The sequence below is a fragment of the Onychostruthus taczanowskii genome, unplaced genomic scaffold (assembly GCF_017590055.1).
Source record: "Onychostruthus taczanowskii isolate IOZ18803 unplaced genomic scaffold, ASM1759005v1 scaffold112, whole genome shotgun sequence".
Taxonomy (NCBI): Eukaryota; Metazoa; Chordata; class Aves; order Passeriformes; family Passeridae; genus Onychostruthus; species Onychostruthus taczanowskii.
The window spans coordinates 22,250-42,838 of NW_024497852.1; the positions used below are offsets into that span (position 1 = coordinate 22,250).

At 62.3% G+C, this 20,589-nt stretch overlaps 3 protein-coding genes across 3 annotated transcripts; 2 read left to right on the top strand and 1 right to left on the bottom strand.

Moving 5' to 3' along the window:
• Positions 1-7,973: 7,973 nt before the first annotated feature.
• LOC121347090 (nuclear receptor 2C2 associated protein) lies at positions 7,974-10,704 on the top strand. The gene is made up of 6 exons (XM_041425422.1): positions 7,974-8,103; positions 8,632-8,678; positions 8,770-8,860; positions 8,943-9,048; positions 10,239-10,306; positions 10,440-10,704. Exons 1-6 carry the CDS (start codon positions 8,062-8,064, stop codon positions 10,554-10,556), a joined length of 471 nt encoding a protein of 156 aa, XP_041281356.1. The 5' UTR covers positions 7,974-8,061; the 3' UTR covers positions 10,557-10,704.
• A 403-nt stretch (positions 10,705-11,107) lies between these two features.
• Positions 11,108-16,345, bottom strand: RFXANK (regulatory factor X associated ankyrin containing protein). The gene is made up of 9 exons (XM_041426090.1): positions 15,956-16,345; positions 15,748-15,819; positions 15,268-15,348; positions 13,895-13,960; positions 13,534-13,635; positions 13,162-13,286; positions 12,226-12,292; positions 12,017-12,097; positions 11,108-11,381 (listed from the first exon to the last, which is right to left on the bottom strand). Exons 1-9 carry the CDS (start codon positions 16,026-16,028, stop codon positions 11,320-11,322), a joined length of 729 nt encoding a protein of 242 aa, XP_041282024.1. The 5' UTR covers positions 16,029-16,345; the 3' UTR covers positions 11,108-11,319.
• A 349-nt stretch (positions 16,346-16,694) lies between these two features.
• BORCS8 (BLOC-1 related complex subunit 8) lies at positions 16,695-20,569 on the top strand. Its single transcript, XM_041425112.1, has 3 exons — positions 16,695-16,865; positions 19,228-19,391; positions 20,315-20,569. Exons 1-3 carry the CDS (start codon positions 16,829-16,831, stop codon positions 20,567-20,569), a joined length of 456 nt encoding a protein of 151 aa, XP_041281046.1. The 5' UTR covers positions 16,695-16,828.
• The last annotated feature ends 20 nt before the right edge of the window (positions 20,570-20,589 follow it).

Consider the following 20,589-nt stretch of genomic DNA (forward strand, 5'->3'; position numbering starts at 1 on the left):
ACCCACCTCCCTCCCAGCGCCGCGGTGTCCCCGCCGCCCCAGCGGGGACCGGGGTGTCCTGCGGGGGTGTCCCCGGGGCTGCGCGGCCGCGGCAGGAGCCCGGCGGCGGGGCCGGCTCGGCGTCCCCTCCTCTCTGCCCACAACAAAGGAATTCTGCAAACCTCGCTGCCGTCACATCTCACAGGCAACGTGATGCTCCCCGCTCCCCCCAGCCTGCCGGAATAAATTAGCACCTCGGGAAACTGTGATCCCGGCCAATATGGGCCCTTTGCCGGGTGCGATTTTTATTAGGCAGACAGTCTGCAGCCTTTATTTTAGAATTTGCTCCTCTTTTTTTAAATTTTTTTAAAAATTATTTATTCTTTTTGCCCCGCTTTCTGCCTCTCCCTGCAAAGCCCCAAGCACCGCGGGAGCCCCGGAGCCGGTGCAGAATCGCTCCGAGCCCTCGGCTCCATCCAGCCCTGCCGGGGCCACACGCCGGGAGTGACTCCCGACACCGCCCCGGTGACAAAACCGGGAGGAGACCCCAGGGCCTGGCACGGATCCAGGCCGCTGGCACCGCCGTCCCACCGATTTTGGGGCTGCTGTGCCCCGCGCCCTAATCCGCACCCACATCCATCCATCCATCCATCCATCCATCCATCCATCCATCCATCCATCCATCCATCCATCCCGGCTGCTCCACGCTGTGTCCCCATGCTGGGGACATCCTGGCCATGGCACTGCCACCCCCGGGACAGGGACATTCCCGGCTCCCGACCAGCCAGGGAGCCACCAGTGTCACCAGCAAGGAACTGGGCGGCCCAGGTGACAGCCTGGTGGCACCCTGTCCTGCCACCCCTCGCTTGGCCTCTGTCTCGCTGCCAGCTCCTGGGGGGCTCAGGGCACGGTGTCCCCTGTCCCACGTCCTCAGTGCCAGTGATCCCCAGCCCCCCTCAGTGTCCCCAGTCCTCCCGGTGTCCCCCTGTCCTGGTGTCCCCACAACGCCAGTGGCCACGCCCCCATTGTCCAGCTGTCCCAGTGCCCTGATCCCCGCAGTGTCCCCTCTGTCCCCAACCCCTGCACCCCGCCGCTGACAGCTCCCTGTCCCCTCAGTGTCCCCAGCATCTCTCCCACACCAGGGCCACCATCCCTCCCCCCGGCCGCCACAATGTCCCCCCACACCGATTGTCCCCATCCCCGCTGCGTCCCCAGCCCGGATCCGTCCCGCTCCTGCCACAGCCGTGCCGGTGTCACCGTCCCCATCCCCGCCACCGGGACCCGCGGGCCCCCCCACCCCCGCATTCCCCAGCCCGGATCCATCCCGCTCCTGCCGTGGTGGCGCCGGTATCGCTGCCGGTGTCACCGCCCCCATCCCCGGCTCCGCAGCAGTGCCGGTGTCACCGTCCCCATCGCCGCCACCGGGCCCCGCATTCCTGCAGCCCCCGCGGCCCCAGCCCGGATCCGGCCCGGATCCAGCCCTCTCCCGCCGTGGCGCTGCCGGTACCGCTGTCAGCGTCGCTGTCACCGTCCCCATCCCCGCCACCGGGCCCCGCACCCAGCGCGGATCCGTCCCGCTCCTGCCGGTGTCACCGTCCCCACGGCCGGCCCCGCAGTGGGGGCGGTGCCGGTGCCGGTGCCGGTGCCGGTGCCGGTGCCGGTGCCGCACGTACCTGGTCCGTGCTCAGGGCGCGCCGGGACTCATCGCCGCCGGTAGAGCCGAGCACCCCCGCCGGCACCGGGGGCTTAAAAGCAGGGCTCAGAGAGGGGGGCAGCGGGCCGGGCCCCCCCCGGAGGGGGCCGAGCCGGGCCGGGCCGGGCCAATCGCGGCTGGCGGCCCGCACCTGCCCGCAGCGGCGGAGAACCCGCGCCCGCTCCGCGCTGCCCGGCGCAGGGCGAGGGGCGGCCGCGCATGCGCCGCCCCCCCAAACCGGGGCCAACCCCCCCCAAAAGCGGGGCCGCCCCCTCCCCATCGAGCGGGGCCGCCTCTTGCACCCCGCGCGGCGTGGAAGGGGTTGGGGGGGGTCTCTATAATGAGGGGGGGGTCTCTAAGAGGGCTCTGAGAGAGATGGGGGGGTCCGTGGAAGAGGGGGGGCTGTGATCCCTAAGGGGATGTGGGGGGGTCACGGTAATGGAAGCAGGAGGAGGGGGGGGACCCAGCGGGATTTTTTGGGGGGTGTTTCCAAAGAGGGGAGCATCTTCCAGCCCCTCCACACCCCAAAATTCCCTTTAAGCCGTACAGGGCGCAACCCCAGCCCCCCACACCCAAAAATGGGGTGCGGGGGGGGCTGGAAGATGCTGTGGGTGGATAAAGACTTCAAAAACCCCAACCCTCCCCAAAAAATGGCTGAGACTCTCCAAAGAACTGCACTACCAGAAACGCCCCCCCAAAAAGGGGGAAGAAAACCATCACTGAGGTATTGGAGGGGTTTTTTTGGGGGGGGGAATGGGGGGTCACCTTCCCGCCGGTGACTGAAGAATGCCGGCCTGTCTCCCACGACTTGGCACCAAAAAAAGAGAATCCCCCCTCCCTATTTCGCCCATAGGATGGATCCGTGGAAACCCGAGAGCAAAGTTCTCATTTCCGACTCCATTGTGCCAGACTTTTGGTGGCGTTTCCTGCCTTTTGTGAGCCCCCCCTGCTCCGGCACAATCCCGGCGTTGCCGGCGCACAGAGCTCCTCTGTTCCCCTCCTTTATGTGGCTGCAGCTGGCGGGCCCGGCCCCATGGAGGTGCCCGAGCCTGGGGGACAGGGACAGGGGGCACCGTCCCCGTGGGCTTTGCCAAGGGGAATTAGGGAGAGGGTCCCAGGGGTTTGATATCGCGGCTTCTTGCCGCTCCCAGAGCATCCAGGCAACCCAGGGATCTTTGGAGAGGGCACCCCTGGGTGGGTTTTGGGGTTTTTGGGAGGACCAGGAGGGGTCCACGGGGTGGGGCCGGCTGTGAAATCCTCACCTGGGTGCCCCCCACCACAGCTGGGTCCTGCACCTGCAGCCCCAAATCCTCCCTCCTGCTCTTCGTCTTCCTGAATTTCACCTGGAAATCCGAGCAGGGATGGGACGGGCTCATCCCCCATTCCCACCGGGAATGTCGGGTGGGCCCAGCGCCTCCCACGTGTCACCCACCCCAAAAAACTCCACCACAGCCTGACCCCGACCCTCGAAAGGGCCCCGGAGCCCCTCGGGGACTCCAAGGTGAGGGAGGGGAGACCCCGGGCCACCCCCCAGGGGACACCGAGTCCCGGCAGAGCACCGGGGATGTGTCTCCGGCCGTTTTGGTGGCAGGGAAGGCCCCGGCGGTGACTGAGCCGAGCTCTCGTCTCAAGTGGAGATGAATGTCACAGCAGCCACCCGCCAGCGTGGCTCGGGGACCGGGGTGCCACCGACACCTCTCCGCCCTCCTCGGCAGCTGCTCCGCGCCCAGGGACGCGCTGGGGACCAGCTCCTGCCCTGGCACCAGCTTGGCGTCCCAGTGTCCTCCCTCCAGCTGGGAGGCGACTTCATCGTGTCCCATCGTGTCCCATCGTGTCCCATCGTGTCCCATCGCCCTCTGAGCCCAGCGTCCTGCCCAGGGTGGCCGAGCCAGCGCTGGCACGGAGCGGTGTCCCGGTGTCACCCTCCCCGCCCAGGGTGGGGTCCCCGCACCCCTCCAGCCCCACATCCAGCCCCGAGCTGCTCCCACGAGGCAGAGCCTGCTGTCACCGCGCCCCCACAGCCCCGACCCCAGCGGGTGGCCCAGCACAACGCGGTTGGGGTGTCCCCATCCCTCGGTGTCACCCCCCGGGCCCCAACCCCGGCAGGATCGGCGGCGGCGGCTGCGCGGGGGAGCGCGGGGACTGCGCGTCTTTTTGAGCCCGAACGCCGGGATTCTGGTGAAATCCTGCAGCAGTGTTGCCGTGACGACCCTCCAGCAGTTTCCATCCAGAGATGTTTTCCTTTGTTGTGACAGGGACGCGGGGAGCGGCCGCAGGCGGTTGGGGTGCGGTGACAACGCCGAGGGGCTCCCGCTGCCAGGGGCAGGGATGCGCCACCCCCCGCGGGGACACCACTGCCGGCTTGGGGCTGGGGGCGTCCCCACTGCTCCAGCTGTGCCCTGGTTTGTCCCCAACCCCCCGGGGACAGCGGAGAGGCCGGGCTTGGTGACATGAGTGACACGAGTTCGGTAGGTCTCAGCCAGGTCTTGCTGCCATCACAATGGAGGGGTGACATGGCCAAGGTGCAGGTGTGGGGACACCGATGGGGACGGAGGGGTTGCTTCTGTGGTGGCCACCCCCGTCCCCCACAGGACAGAGCCAAGCTGGGCGGGTGGCCTGGCCGGGTGCCTCGCGAGCCGCTCCACTTCGGGGTGGTGGCACTGCCACCGCGGTGTCCCTGAGCCTCGCTGGGCAGCGAGGGGCCCCGGGGCTCCCCGGGAAGCGCGGCCCGGTGTCCCGGCACGGCCGCGGGGTGCTCGGGGGGACCCCGTCCCGAGCCCCACGGAGCCGCTTGTTATTCCGCTCAGGTCCGCCGGCGGCTAATGAAGGCCGTTCCAGGAGAGCTGCCACATTCATCAGGACTGCGGCTCATTAACGAGGCCGCTGCCACCGCAGCTGGGGCCAGCGCTCGGGGCACTGGCACGGGGACAGGCGGGCGGACGGACGGACTGACGGACGGACAGGAGGAGGAGCGGCGGCTGGGCCCGTCCTGGCCGAGCTGCCGGGCTGGAGCCGGGCAGGAGGGCTCAGCCAGGGCTGGGGAGGGGACGCGGGGAGGGCAGAGCGATGGCACCTCCTCCGTGCTGTCCCTGTCCCCTCATCCCGGCGCCACCTCGGCACGGCAGGGAGGGCACAGGAGAGGCTGCAGGGTCCCCCCGGGGATGAGGCGATGCTGCCCTGGCCAGGCCCAACTTCCCTCCGAACCCCCCGGCAGCGTGCATTGATTTTATTTGCGGTTTCCATGGCAACTGCCTCCTTCCCTTCCCCCCTTCCGGCAGCCGGACCCGCTCCTTCCCCCTCGGGCAGCGGCCACCCCGCACCTGGGACATGAGCGGGGACGCGGGAGGGGACCCGGAAGGGGACACGGGAGGGGACACGGGCGCCTCCTTGACGACCCCCGCGGTGGCGACGCCACCAGCTCACCCCTGTGCTGATTTTGGGCGAGCCGGGCTGGCACGGGACACGGGGGACACCGGGCCCGGGCAGCCCCGCTCCGACTCGGGCCACAGTCAGCAGCGGGGCTGGCAGGACGCCGCGCTGGCTCATTAGCCAGGGTGTTAATTGTCCCGTGCGGGGACACCGAGCAGCATCTCCCGTCAGCAAAGCCGAGCTCATTAACGGCACACGCCACCCTCACACCTGCTCACAGCGCTGTGACACGTGTCAGGCACTCACGGGGTGGTGACACTGTTGGGGACACTGCAGCAACCCCGGTGCTCTCACCCCTGGATCTTAAAACCAGCCTTATAATAAATTAATGATAATTATATCATTTACCCATCCCCTTCCAGGGGGATGCACCCACGGCCACCCTGCCCTGCTCCTTCCCAGCACCGAGATGCCACCACATTGTCACTTGGCATGAATGACAAACGACATTTGGCTGTGCCAAACCCTTCCTAAAGCCCCGCAGGGGAATTTCGATAAATAACAAAGGCACGGAGAACAGGCAGAGCGCTGTGCCGGTGCGCCCTGAATTCCGCACCGCCCGGCCATCCCCGGGGCTTTACACGGAAGTGGAAATCAATCGGCACGAGTAATTAATGCTGAAGGGCACAGCACCCGCTCTTTCTTCGGAAGCGCCGGCCGGGGATGCTCGGCGGAGCCCACACGGCCGCCGCCCGCCGCACAAAAGGCACCGGGCGGTCGCTTCCTGCGGGCCCCGGTGCGAGCGGGGGGCCTGGAGCCGTGCCCATGCTGGCCTTGGCACCGGCCTTGGCACCGGCCTCGCCATCAGCTCCTGGAGCCGGTGGAAAGGCCTCCCCGGGGCGCGGCGGAGCGCCGGGCTGGACGGCAGCCGGGAGCCGCCGGCCCGGGCCCGGCGGCGGCAGCGCCGCGTTCCTCGGCAGCGAGGAAGGTGCTGAGGCCGAAGATCACGGGGCTGGGCCCCTGCTTGCCGGTTCTGCAGAGCTGCAGGGGTCGGGGTCTCCGGGATCCTCCCGGTTCCCAATCAGCAGAGGGTTCGGGGTCTCCAGGATTCTCCCGGTCCCGCAGCACTGCAGGGTCGGGGTCTCCGGGATGAGGAGGGGGCCGCTGCCGGCAGGCGCGTGCGGGAGGTGACGAGCACGGCGGTGGCAGAAGTGGCAGCTCTGTCCCCAGACGAGCAATTAGCCCAGGGGCAAATGAGGCTCCTGCGGTTTTTGACCCAATTTCTCAGGCGAAACTCGACGGGGGAAGGAGGGGAGGGAGGAGGAGGAGGAGGAGGAAGGCAGAGCCGGTCACGCGTGTGCTGCTGCGTGGCGTGCCCCCGCGGGTGTGCGCACAGGCGTGTGACATGTGTGTGACATGTGTGTGCGGGCGGCAGCGTGTCCCCAGCCGGGGCCGAGCCCCGGGGCGGCGCGGGGACGGGAATGGGGACCAGGATGGGGATGGGGACGGGGATGGAGACAAGGATGGGGACGAGGAGGGGGCGGTGGCTTCGCAGCTCTCGCCGGGTTTATTTTTGCCGGTGACTGAGCTGAGGCGGCCTCGGCGCGGCCGCCGTGACTCACCCGGCACCGGGAGCTCTGCGGGGCTGCGGAGCCGGGGGCTTGCTGGGATTCACAGGGATTCGCAGGGACGCAGGGATACTGGGATTCGCAGGGGTGAGCACGGATTCAGGGATGCTGGGATTCACAGGGGTGAGCAGGGACGCAGGGATGCTGGGATGGGCAGGGGTGAGCACGGATTCAGGGATGCTGAGCCATGCAGGGATGTCAGGATGAACAGGAATGCAAAAGGATGCGGGGATGAGCAGGAATGCAGGGATGAGCTAGGAGGTGCAGCACTGCCGGGCTGTGGAAGGATCCTGGAGTCTGCAGGGATGCAGGAATATGCAGGGATGTGCAGGGATGCAGGAGTGTGCAGGGATGTGTAGGGATATGCAGAGATTTGCAGGGATTCAGGGATGCAGGGATATGCAGGAATTCAGGAATGCAGGCATTCAGGGATGCAGGGATGTGCAGGGATATGCAGGGATGCGGGAATATGCAGGGATATGCAGGGCTGCAGGGACTCAGGAATGACACGGGATTCAGGAATTCAGAGGTTTAGGGATGCAGGCACACGCAGGGTTTCAGGGACGCAGGAATGCGGGTATCCCTCCCGCCCCGCACTCCTTCCCTCTCCCTCTCCCTCTCCCTCTCCTTCTCCCTCTCCCTCTCCTCTCCCTCTCCCCTCCCAGCCGCTCTCCGCCGGTGTCACCAGCAGAGCTGCCCCGGGAAGGTCCCCGCGCCCCCCGCCCGTGCCCCCCCAGCACCGGGAAAGGAGCGGGGATCCCCAAGGACACGCGGGGACCGGTACCGGGAACCGGTACCGGGGGCGAGGCTTTTGCAGGGGGGCGAACACGGCGGGAGGGGTCGGTGGGGCTGGCGGACACGGAGAGTGGCGGGGGGCACACGGAGCCCGCACCCCTTCCCTCTCCCCCTCCCTCTCCCTCTCCTTCTCCCTCTCCCTCTCCTCTCCCTCTCCCCTCCCAGCCGCTCTCCGCCGGTGTCACCAGCAGAGCTGCCCCGGGAAGGTCCCCGCGCCCCCCGCCCGTGCCCCCCCAGCACCGGGAAAGGAGCGGGGATCCCCAAGGACACGCGGGGACCGGTACCGGGAACCGGTACCGGGGGCGAGGCTTTTGCAGGGGGGCGAACACGGCGGGAGGGGTCGGTGGGGCTGGCGGACACGGAGAGTGGCGGGGGGCACACGGAGCTGCCGCGGCGGAGTCCCCGCGGTGCCGAGGGCGGTACCGGACACCGGGAACGGGGCGGCGGCTCCGCCTCTTCCTGCGGCGGGCGGTGAGTGCGGAGCGGCGCCGGGAGGGGGCCGGGGAGCGGCTCCCGGGGGTCCCCAGGGCTGCTCGGGGGTCCCCGTTGCTGTCCGGGTGTCACCGCTGCTGTTCGGGGGGTCCCCAGCACGGTCCGATGGTGCCCAGGGGTGTCCCCGGGTCCCCAGCGCTGTTCTGGGTGTCCCCAGTACAATCCAAGGGTCCCCATTCCCGCCCAGGTGTCCCCAGTAGTGTTTAGGGTGTTCCCATTCGCACCCAGGTGTCCCCATTCCCGTTTTGGGTGTCCCCAGTCCCACCTAGGTGTCCCCAGTCCCGTTTTGGGTGTCCCCAGCCCCATTCTGGGTGTCCCAGGTCCCACCTAGGTGTCCCCAGTCCCGTTTTGGGTGTCCCCAGCCCCATTCTGGGTGTCCCAGGTCCCATTTTTAGGTGTCCCCAGCCCTGTTTTGGGTGCCCCCAGTCCCACCCGGGTGTCCCCAGCCCCGTTCTGGGTGTCCCAGGTCCCATTTTGGGTGTCCCCAGCCCTGTTTTGAGTGCCCCCAGTCCCACTCAGGTGTCTCCAGCCCCATTTTGGGTGTCCCCAGCCCCGTTCTGGGTGTCCCCAGCCCCGTTCTGGGTGTCCCAGCCCTGTTTTGGGTGCCCCCAGCCCTGTTCTGGGTGTCCCAGGTCCCATTTTGGGTGTCCCCATCATGCCCATCCCTCTCTGCAGGCGGCGATGCCCGTGGAGCCCCTGGTCTGTGCCCACACGGCCACGCGGTGAGTGCCGGCCCCTCCCGCCTGTCACCCGCTGTCCCCAGCCCTGGCCCTGCCCCTGATGTCCCCCGGGGGGGTGGCACTGTCCCCGCAGGGTGAGCTCGGTGCTGAACCGGGACGTGAAGCACTTCGGGAAGCAGCACCTGTTCGATGGCAGCGAGGAGACCTGCTGGAAATGTCACCAGGTGAGGGGACAGGGACAGGGACACAGCTGTGACCCCCCCTGCCCCGCTCCGTGCCCCCTGTGACACTCCTGTCCCCTCCCAGGGCACATCCCAGTGGGTCACCCTGGATTTTCCCCGCCCTGTCAAGGTCTCCCAGCTGCACATCCAGTTCCAGGGGGGCTTTTCCAGCCGGCTGTGCACGCTGGAAGGTGAGGATCGCCTCAGGTGCGGGCTCCTGCCTCAGTTTACCCACGCCTGCATCCTGCAGGGGCTCCAGGGAGGCTCGGGGTGATGTGTCAGCCATTCCCAAAGCCCAGAAGGGGCTCAGGAGCACCTGCAGAGGCTCTGTGGGTGAAGAAAGAGGGGCTGGGAGCTGGTGGGAACTAGGGAATATTTTGGGGGAGCACCTGGAGCAGCTCCAGGGGTGAATAAAAGAGGGGCTGCCTGTCCCCTCCCAGGGCACATCCCAGTGGGTCACCCTGGATTTTCCCCGCCCTGTCAAGGTCTCCCAGCTGCACATCCAGTTCCAGGGGGGCTTTTCCAGCCGGCTGTGCACGCTGGAAGGTGAGGATCGCCTCAGGTGCGGGCTCCTGCCTCAGTTTACCCATGCCTGCATCCTGCAGGGGCTCCAGAGAGGCAATTCCCAAAGCCCAGGAGGGGCTCAGGAGCACCTGCAGAGGCTCTGTGGGTGAAGAAAGAGGGGCTGGGAGCTGGTGGGAACTAGGGAATATTTTGGGACAGCACCTGGAGCAGTTCCAGGGGTGAATAAAAGAGGGGCTGGGATCTTCTGGGAGCCGTGGAACATTTTGGGACAGCACCTGGAGCAGCTCCAGGGGTGACTAAAGAGGGGCTGGGAGCTGGTGGGAACTAGGGAACATTTTGGGACAGCACCTGAAGGCTGCTGGAAGCACCTGGAGCAGCTTCAGTAGTGAATAAAGAGGGGATGGAATCTTCTGGGAGCCATGGAACATTTTGGGACAGCACCTGACAGCACCTGGAGCAGCTCCAGGGGTGAATAAAGGAGGACATGGGATCTTCTGGGAGGCGGTGGGATCCAGGGAAGATTTTGGGACAGACCTGAGAGCACCTGGAGCAGCTCCATAGGTGAATAAAGGGGAGCTGGGAGCCTTTGGGTGCTAGTGGGAGCCAGGGAAGATTTTGGGACAGACCTGAGAGCACCTGGAGCAGCTCCATAGGTGAATAAAGGGGAGCTGGGAGCCTTTGGGTGCTAGTGGGAGCCAGGGAAGATTTTGGGACAGACCTGAGAGCACCTGGAGCAGCTTCATAGGTGAATAAAGGGGAGCTGGGAGCCTTTGGGTGCTAGTGGGAGCCAGGGAAGATTTTGGGACAGCACCTGGAGGCTCCTGGAAGCACCTGAGGCTCTCCTCGCCCTCCCCAGGCTGCAGAACGGGCGAGGAACTGGTGAAAATATCCGAGCTGTACCCCCAGGACAGCCACGCCATGCAAATATCCTTTGCCAGGAAGGTGATGGGGAGAAGGCAGAGTTTGGGGATTTTTGGGGAATTCCGCTGCTGAGCGGAGCTGGGGGTGTGACCCCCACATCCCAGTCCCAGCGTTATTCCTTGACTGGGAACTGCACAGGTTCCAGGTGGAGGAGACGGTGCTGGACAAGCTGAAAATCACCTTTGGGAGCAGCACGGATTTCTTCGGGAGGGTGGTGGTTTATCACCTGGGGGTGCTGGGGGAGAGGCTCTAGGGGGGGACCCCCGGGGCTGTCCCCTCTTTGGGGGCTCTGAACACCCCACGAGGGGGATCCCTGTCTCCTGAGGTGACACCGGTGAGGCTGTGGTGGGGCACAGGCGTGGAATGGGATCAATAAAAGATATTCCTGTTTTTTCCTGGAATGAGCCCTCAGGGTTTGGCTTCAGGACAGAGAAGTGTCCCCTCCCTGTGCTGTCACCTCGGTGGCCCCCCCTGAGCTGCCTGGGATGGCAGCAACAGAATCCTGCAGGATTTTCCCTCCTGGCTGTGGCAGTTTTATAGGAGCTTCCCTTTCCAAAGGGACAGCAGCTCTGGACAGGAATTCCACAGTGCTGAGGGGAAATTTTGACTCATGGCCGCCCAAAAACTGGAATTCCCATGTGCCAGAATCCTGCAGGATTTTCCCTCCTGGCTGTGGCAGTTTTACGGGAGAAGGGACAGCTCTGGACAGGAATTCCACAGTGCTGAGGGGAAATTTTGACTCATGGCCGCCCAAAACCCGGGGTTAGGATGGGCTGAGGCAGCAGATAATTAAACTCCACAGAGTTTAATTGCAATTAGAGTTTACTTCTGATGGCAAACACAGAGCAGCCGAGCCCAGCCAGGGCTGGAATGAGTGTCCCTGGATTTCAGGCACGGCAGCCATGCCACCCCCGGGTGAAGCTTGGATCCACGAGGGCAGAAATTCCTGGATTTCCCCATGCCTGGAGCATCAGGATGAGGCCATGGTGATCCTGGGAAGAGCTGGAGCTGCTGCCTCACTTCTTCTTCTTCTTGTTCTGGAACAGCTTCAGGATGTGGTTCTCGATAACCTGTTGGACTGAGGGAGGGAGAGGGTGGGATTCAGGGAAGCTGCTCTGGGAAGGAGCTGGTCATCGTTTTACTCTTGTTTTCTGAGGGAAAATCCCAGTTTTCTGAGGGGAACGCCTCTTTCCTGAGGGAAAATCCCAATTTTCTGAGGAAGAATCCCAGTTTTCTGAGGGAAAATCCCAGTTTTCTGAGGCAAAGTCCCTGTTTTCTGAGGGGAACACCTGTTTCCTGAGGGGAAACCCAGGTATTCTGAGGCAAAATCCCATTTCCTGAGGGAAATCCCCATTTTCTGAAATGCCCCCTGAAATACCAGTTTCCTGAGGGGAAAACCCCTGTTTCCTGAGGGAAACCCCTGTTTCCTGAGGGAAATCCCTGTTTCCTGAGTGAAACCCCTGCTTTTTAAGGGCAAAATCCCCATTTTCTGAGGGAAATCCCCGTTTCCTGAGGGAAATACCAGTTTCCTGAGGGAAATCCCCGTTTCCTGAGGGAAATCCCCAGTTTTCTGAGGGAAATACCAGTTTTCTGAGGGGAAATCCCCATTTTCTGAGTGGAAAACCCCCGTTTCCTGAGGGAAATCCCTGTTTCCTGAGGGAAACCCCTGCTTTTTGAGTGGAAATCCCCCGTTTCCTGATGGAGACCACTTGCCTTTCTTGTGTCCCAGGGCCACGGCCAGGTCCATGGGGGTGTACCCCGAATCCGCCTCCTCGGTCAGGTCAGCGCCGCAAGCTGTGGGTCAGCAGTGGGGGCTGCCAGGGGGAACCTCGCCCCTCAGCCTCCCCCCTCGCCCCTCAGCCTCCTCTCCTGGGCAGCAATTCCAGGAGATGGGGCCACCAAGGAGCAGATTTTTGCCTTACCCAGGAGGGCCTCCACACACTTGACGTGGTTCCCGCGCACGGCGTAGAGCAGGGGGGTGCCCCCGTTCTGTGGGGTGGGGAGGAGGTGGAGAGGTCATTCCTGGGCTCACACAGCTCCTGCTTCTCCCTGGGGTCCCTCATGGTAATTTCTGGGCTCACACAGCCCCTGCTTCTCCCTGGGATCCCTCAGGGTGGGCAGATGTCATTTCTGGACCCACACAGCCCCTGCTTCTCCCTGGGGTCCCTCAGGGTCATCCCTGGGCTCAAAGCCCCTGCTTCTCCCTGGGGTCCCTCAGAGGTAATTTCTGGGCTCACACAGCCCCTGCTTCTCCCTGGGGTCCCTCAGGGGCTTCCCCACCCGCTGGGATCCATTCCAGCCTCTCCCAGTTCCGGACTGGGATCTCCTTCCAGCCTCTCTCAATTCCAGACCAGGACTCACTGGGATCGCCTTCCCAGCTCTCCCAGTTCCAGACTGGGATCCCGTCCCAGCCTTTCCCAGCTCCAGACTGGGATCCCATCCCAGCTCTCCCAGTTCCGACTGGGATCCCATTCCAGCCTCTCTCAATTCCAGACCAGGACTCACTGGGATCCCCTTCCCACCTCTCCCAGTTCCAGACTGGAACTCACTAGGATCTCGTCCCAGCTTCTCCCAGCTCCAGACTGGGATCGCCTTCCCAGCTCTCCCAGTTCCAGACTGGGATCCCATCTCAGCTCTCCCAGTTCCAGACTGGATCTCACTGGGATCCCATTCCAGCCCCTCCCAGTTCCAGACTGGATCTCACTGGGATCCCATTCCAGCATCTCCCAGTTCCAGACTGGATCTCACTGGGATCCCATTCCAGCCTCTCCCAGTTCCAGGCTGGTGTCCCCCGGCCACGCTGGTGGCACTGGGGAGGCCTGTCCCCGCTGTCCCCCGGCCGTGCGGGTGGCACTCACCCAGTCGTAGGTGTTGATGTCCACGTCCCTGTCCAGCAGCATGGTGACGATGTCGGTGTAGCCGCCCATGCTGGCCAGGGCCAGCGCGCTCTCGCGCTCCTTGGCCAGCGCGTGGGGATCGGCAATGAAGGATAGATCCCAGAATTAGGGAAGATCCCAGGATCAAGGACATGTCCCAGGAAGAAGGACAGACCCCAGGACCAAGGACAGACTCCAGGACCAAGGATAGACCCCAGGACAGACCCCAGACCCCAGGACCAAGGACAGACCCCAGGACAAGGACAGAGCCCAGGACAGACCCCAGGACAAGGACAGAGCCCAGGACTGAGCCCAGGACAGAGCCCAGGACCCCCCGGCAGCCCCCCGGCCTCACCCACTCCAGCAGGTGCCGCACGGTCTCGATCTCCCCGAAAGCTGCGGCCCAGATCAGGGGGGTGAAGCCCCTCTCGTCGGGTTTGTTCACCAAATTCTCACCTGGGGAGGTGACAACAGCCACGTGAACCCCCCCCCTGCTCCCAGTTCAACCAGTACAACCAGTAAGGGCTGGTAAACCACCTCAGCCAGCTGCTGGATGGTTGGAATTGAGGATTTTTGAGGATCTTTCCCATCTGCAAAACTGGAGAAATCTCCACAAGAAGCCCCAATTCCAGTGGTGTTATGGCTGGGTGGAATGCAAGTGGGAGGTCACCAGAGGGGACCTGGCAGGTCCTGGCAGGGCCAAAGGGACACCAACCTTTCCTCAGGTGCTCCTTCAGCTGGATGAGCTCCCCTTGGGCAGCGAGCTGGTGGATGGACAGCGCTGCAAGAGACAAATCCATCAGGGAAAAAGAATTCCCTGCAAATCTGGGAGGTGGGAGCTGCCCCAGGGTGGCCCCAGCCCCCTCCCCTGCTGTCCCCATGTCCCCATGGACAGCGCTGGAAGGGACAAATCCATCAGGGAAAAAGAATTCCCTGCAAATCTGGGAGGTGGGAGCTGCCCCAGGGTGGCCCCAGCCCCTGCCCTGCTGTCCCCATGTCCCCGTGGACAGCACTGCAAGAGACAAATCCATCAGGGAAAAAGAATTCCCTGCAAATCTGGGAGGTGGGAGCTGTCCCCACAGTCCTGGGGTGACCCCAACCCTCCTCTGTCCCCTTGGATAACGCTGGAAGGGACAAATCCATCAGGGAAAAAGAATTCCCTGCAAATCTGGGAGGAGGGAGCTGTCCCCACAGTCCTGGGGTGACCCCAACCCTCCTCTGTCCCCTTGGATAACGCTGGAAGGGACAAACCCATCAGGGAAAAAGAATTCCCTGCAAATCTGGGAGGAGGGAGCTGTCCCCACAGTCCTGGGGTGACCCCAACCCTCCTCTGTCCCCTTGGATAACGCTGGAAGGGACAAACCCATCAGGGAAAAAGAATTCCCTGCAAATCTGGGAGGAGGGAGCTGTCCCCACAGTCCTGGGGTGACCCCAACCCTCCTCTGTCCCCTTGGATAACGCTGGAAGGGACAAACCCATCAGGGAAAAAGAATTCCCTGCAAATCTGGGAGGAGGGAGCTGTCCCCACAGTCCTGGGGTGACCCCAACCCTCCTCTGTCCCCTTGGATAACGCTGGAAGGGACAAACCCATCAGGGAAAAAGAATTCCATGCAAATTTGGGAGGTGGGAGCTGTCCCCACAGTCCTGGGGTGGCCCCAGCCCCTGCCCTGCTGTCCCCATGTCCCCGTGGACAGCACTGCAAGAGACAAACCCATCAGGGAAAAAGAATTCCATGCAAATTTGGGAGGTGGGAGCTGTCCCCACAGTCCTGGGGTGACCCCAACCCTCCTCTGTCCCCTTGGATAACGCTGGAAGGGACAAATCCATCAGGGAAAAAGAATTCCCTGCAAATCTGGGAGGTGGGAGCTGTCCCCAAAGTCCCAGGGTGACCCCAACCCTCCCCTGTCCCCTTGGATAACGCTGGAAGGGACAAACCCATCAGGGAAAAAGAATTCCCTGCAAATTTGGGGGGTGGGAGCTGTCCCCAAAATCCCGGGGTGGCCCCAGCCCCTGCCCTGCTGTCCCCACGGGTGGCCCCAGCCCCTGCCCTGCTGTCCCCTGTCCCCTGGGGACACTGGTGGCACTCACTGTCCAGCGTGGCCGGCAGCGCTGACACCTCGTTGCCTCTCTGTCTGTTGGTCAAGGTGTTGGAATGCTTCAGGGGGAAACCTGGGGCAGCACAGAGGGTCTGCACTTTATTCTCCATTAATTTGGGGTTATCCAATTCCAGCATGGAGCTGCAGCGACCTCTCAGGGTTGGCAGGAGGAGTGGGCACCAAACTTTGGGATTGGGATTGGGGTGGGATTTTCCACATTTGAGGCCCTTTCCTGGGAATCCCAAAGTGTTTCCAGCCCTTGACATGCAATTTTATTGCAAAAAATCCAGGAAAAATGAGAATTCCCATCTCCAATTCCAGCGTGGAGCTGCAGCGACCTCTCAGGGCTGGCAGGAGGAGTGGGCACCAAACTTTGGGATTGGGATTGGGGTGGGATTTTCCACATTTGAGGCTCCTTCCTGGGATTTTTGGGACGGGAGATGCCAGGGAATTCCCCCTGTGCCACACTCACCATCCAGGGGCTCGCTGGGGCTCTGGGAATCCACGGGAGCAGCCGAGGGATCCCGCGGGGTCTCAGCTCCACCTGCCACCCGGGCACCTCGCTGTCACCCCCGGGCACCTTTCGGGGTGTCCTGGGCTGGGTGGTCCCACCCAGCTCAGGGTACCCCACTTTCCAGGAGGACCCCGGGTCCAGTTTGTCCCCAGCATTCCCAACTCACCGTCCCCACGCTCCGGCAGCGCCGCGTCCCCGTCCTGCCGGGGACACGCCGAGGGGACCCCGCTGTCCCCCATGCTGCCTTTTCACTCCTTCCCCCCTTTTTCCACCCAGTTCTGGGGGGGGTCCTGTGCTCCAGGGGGGCTCCCCGACAGCTCCTTCACCTTCCTGGCACAAGGATGGGGTGGGAGAGGGGGGAAACGGGGACGGGTGGGACAGACCCCGAGCGCCTGAGACCCCCACACTGCACAGGGGTCTGGGGTCCCCTCTGCCCTCCCCATCCCAGTTCCTGGGGTCCCCCTGATTGTTCTCATCCTGTTTCTGGGATCCCCCATCTCAATTCCTGGGCTCCCCCTTGTTCTCCTTATCCTGTTTCTGGGATCTTCCCTTCCCTTCCCTTCCCTCGCCCCCTCACGTCCCGTTCCTGCGGCCGCGGGGCCCGGCGGGGCCGGGGCGGTTCGGGGAGCGCGGCCCGGCCCCGCCGCCCACGAGAGCGGCCTTAAAGCGACACGAGGGGCCTTGGGGACCCCCTGGGGACCCCCTGGGGACACCCTGGGGACCCCCTGGGGACACCTTGGGGACACCTTGGGGACCCCCTGGGGACCGAGGGGGGCAAAGGCTGCGACACCCCAGACCCCTCTCAGGGAAGCACGGCCAAACCGGGAGGGACCGAGTGTCCCCGCGGGTGACAAACCTGGTGGCACCGAGTGTCCCCGCGGGTGACAACCCGGGTGGGGTGGCGGGGGGTGACACCGATTTGGGGGGCAGCGCTAAGCGGAACGTTGTTCCCTTGGCCGCGTTTCCAGCCGGGGCTGTTTTCTCTGCCCGGGGCGGTTTCGGGGGCGCGCCGGCGGAAGCGGAAGTGGCCGCGGGCGGGATGGAGGAACCGGAGATGCAGCTGAAGGTGAAGAAAGGTGGGACCGGGAAAGGCGGGACCGGGAATGGCAAAGGCGGGACCGGGAGCCGCGGGGATGGGCTGGGAGAGGCTCCGCAGCGGCGGTTTGGCCGCTGGAGTGTTGTGGTTTGATTGCCGGCCTTTATCCCCCGGGCTGCTGTTGTGAAGAGCCCCCGGGTGTCCCTTGGAGATTTTTGTGGGGGTTTCTGTGGGGATATTGGCGGGGTTTTGTGTGGATTTCTGTGGGGATATTGCCGAGGTTTTGTGTGGATTTCTGTGGGGATATTGCCGAGGTTTTCTGTGGAATTCTGTGGAGATATTTCTGAGGTTTTCTGTGGGTTTCCATGGAGGTATTTCTATGGATTTCTGTGGAGATGTTTCTGTGAATATTCCTTGGATTTCTGTGGACATAGTTCTGAGGTTTCCTGTGGATTTCTGTGGAGCTATTTTCGTTTACTTCCATGGATTTCTATGGAGAGATTGACATGAATTTCCATGGATTTCTGTGGAGAGATTGACATGAATTTCCATGGATTTCTGTGGCTATCTATAGAGACATTTCCATGGATGTCCATGGACTTCTACAGAGACATTTCTGTGGATGTCTTTCCATGGATTTCTCTGGATTTCCATGGATTTCCGCTGAGACATTTCCATGGATTTCCATGGATTTCTGTGGATGTGTTTCCATGGATTTCTACAGATTTCCATGGATTTCTATGAAGATATTTCCATGGGTTTCTATGGAGAGACTTCCATGGATTTCCCTGGATTTCCTGTGAGATATTTCCATGGATTTCCAGAGATATTTCCATGGATTTCCGTGGATTCCTACTGAGATATTTCCATGGATTTCCATGGAGATATTTTCATGGACTTCTATAGAGCTATTTCAATGGATTTCTATGGATGAGTTTCCATGGATTTCCAGGGATTTCTTTGAAGATATTTCCATAGATTTCCACGGAGAGACTTCCAAGGATTTCCACGGAGATATTTCCATGGATTTCCAGAGATATTTCCATGGATTTCCTGGATTTCTGTGGAGATATTTCCATGGATTTCCTGGATTTCTGTGGAGATATTTCCATGGATTTCTGTGGATGTGTTTCCATGGATTTCTCTGGATTTCCACTGAGACATCTCCATGGATTTCCGTGGATTTCCACTGAGATATTTCCATGGATTTGCAGAGATATTTCCATGGATTTCCGTGGATTTCCACTGAGCTATCTCCTGGGCTAGCCCAGCTCCCCCCTTGTCCCGGTTTTCCCTGTTAACTCCCGGTCAGTCCCGGTTCCCCGTTAATTCCCGGTTTCCCCGCTGATTCCCGTTAATTCCCAGTTCCCCGCTGATTCCCGGTCAGTCCCGGTCCCCCGCTGATTCCCGTTAATTCCCGGCTCCCCGCTGATTCCCGTTAATTCCCGGTTCCCCGTTAATTCCTGTTAATTCCCGGTTTCCCCTGTTGATTCCCGGTTCCCCGCTGATTCCCGTTAATTCCCGGTTCCCCGCTGATTCCCGTTAATTCCCGGTTCCCCGTTAATTCCCGGTCAGTCCCGGTTCCCCGTTAATTCCCGTTAATTCCCGGTTCCCCGCTGATTCCCGGTCAGTCCCGGTTTCCCCGCTGACTCCCGGTCAGTCCCGGTTTCCCCGCTGACTCCCGGTCAGTCCCGGTTTCCCCGCTGACTCCCGGTCAGTCCCGGTTTCCCCGCTGACTCCCGGTCAGTCCCGGTTTCCCCGCTGACTCCCGGTCAGCCCACCTCCCCCCTTCTCCCGGTTTCCCCGTTAATTCCCGGTCAGTCCCGGTCCCCCGCTGATTCCCGGTCAGTCCCGGTCCCCCGCTGATTCCCGTTAATTCCCGGTTTCCCCCGCTGATTCCCGGTCAGTCCCGGTTCCCCGTTAACTCCCGGTCAGTCCCTGTTCCCCGCTGACTCCCGTTAATTCCCGGTTTCCCCCGTTGATTCCCGGTTCCCCGCTGATTCCCTCTGATTCCCGGTTTTCCCCGTTAATTCCCGGTCAGTCCCTGTTCCCCGCTGATTCCCGGTCAGTCCCGGTTCCCCGTTAATTCCCGGTTTCCCCGCTGATTCCCGGTTCCCCGTTAACTCCCAGTTCCCCGTTAACTCCCGGTTCCCCGTTAATTCCCGGTTTCCCCGCTGATTCCCGGTTCCCCGCTGATTCCCGGTCACTCCCGGTTCCCCGTTAATTGCCGGTTTCCCCCGTTGATTCCCGGTTCCCCGCTGATTCCCGCTAACTCCCGGTTCCCCGTTAACTCCCGGTCAGTCCCGGTTCCCCGTTAACTCCCGGTTCCCCGTTAATTCCCGGTTCCCCGCTGATTCCAGGTCAGTCCCGGTTCCCCGTTAACTGCCGGTCTCCCCGCTCAGTGGCGGACAAGTTCACGGAGAGCCTGTACGTGCTGGCCAACGAGCCCTCGGTGGCGCTGTTCCGGCTGCAGGAGCACGTGCGCCGCTCCCTGCCCGAGCTGGCCCAGCACAAGGTGCGGATCCCGGGAATTTCGGGAATTTTGGGAATTCCGGGGGCGATCCCAGCACGGCCCTGCCCCCCCCCGCCCCAACCCGGCACCGCTGCTCTGGGAATGGCAGCCCCTTCCTGCCCCAAAATTCCCACGGGAATTCCCTTTTCTGGGTTTAAATCCGTTCCACGGGTCCTGGGATTCCATCCCAAATCCCAAATCCATTCCCTGGGTCCTGGGATTCCATCCCAAATCCCAAATCCATTCCCTGGGTCCTGGAATCCCAAATCCATTCCCTGGGTCCTGGGATTCCATCCCAAATCCATTCTTTGGGTCCTGCAATTCCATGCAAAACCAATCCCTGGGCCCTGGAATTCCCATCCCAAATCCATCCTCTGAGTCCAGGAATTCCATCCCAAATCCCAAATCCATTCCCTGTGCCCTGGGATTCCATCCCAAATCCATTCTTTGGGTCCTGCAATTCCATGCAAAACCAAATGAGCTTTGAACACTTTGAAGGTGAAATTCCTGGAATTCCAGCCTGGAAAGCCCAGCAGGATCCAGGGAATGGATTGGGATTTGGGATGAGCTTTGAACACTTTGAAGGTGAAATTCCTGGAATTCCAGCCTGGAAAGCCCAGCAGGATCCAGGGAATGGATTGGGATTTGGGATGAGCTTTGAACACTTTGAAGGTGAAATTCCTGGAATTCCAGCCTGGAAAGCCCAGCAGGATCCAGGGAATTGGTTGGGATTTGGGATTTCCACTTTGAAAGGGAAATTCCTGAAATTCTGGGCTGGAAAACCCAGGGTATGAGTTGGGATTTGGGCTGAGCTTTGAACACTTTGAAGGTGAAATTCCTGGAATTCCAGCCTGGAAAGCCCAGCAGGATCCAGGGAATTGGTTGGGATTTGGGAACTCCTAGCAGGAATTTCCGGATTTTCTGCAAGTTTTCCCCCCGGTTGAAAACTCCTCAAACCTGAATTTTCCTGGGATTAGAGGGGGAACGAGCGGAATTTGGGAATCCCAGCTCCGCCTCCTCCCCTCTTTTCCCGCTTTTCCCGCTTTTCCCGCTTTTCCCGCTTTTCCAGTGCCATCAAGAGCATGACTGACAGCAGTGTTTACTTCAAGAGCATCGACAGCCTGCTCAGGCATTCCATAGCCATGAAGGAGCAGCTCAACGCCGCCCAGGGCCGCAGGTACCCCCAGAATTCCGGGAAAAACCCCAGGGTTATCCAGGACAGCATTCCCTGACTGTTCCCCCCATTCCCTGA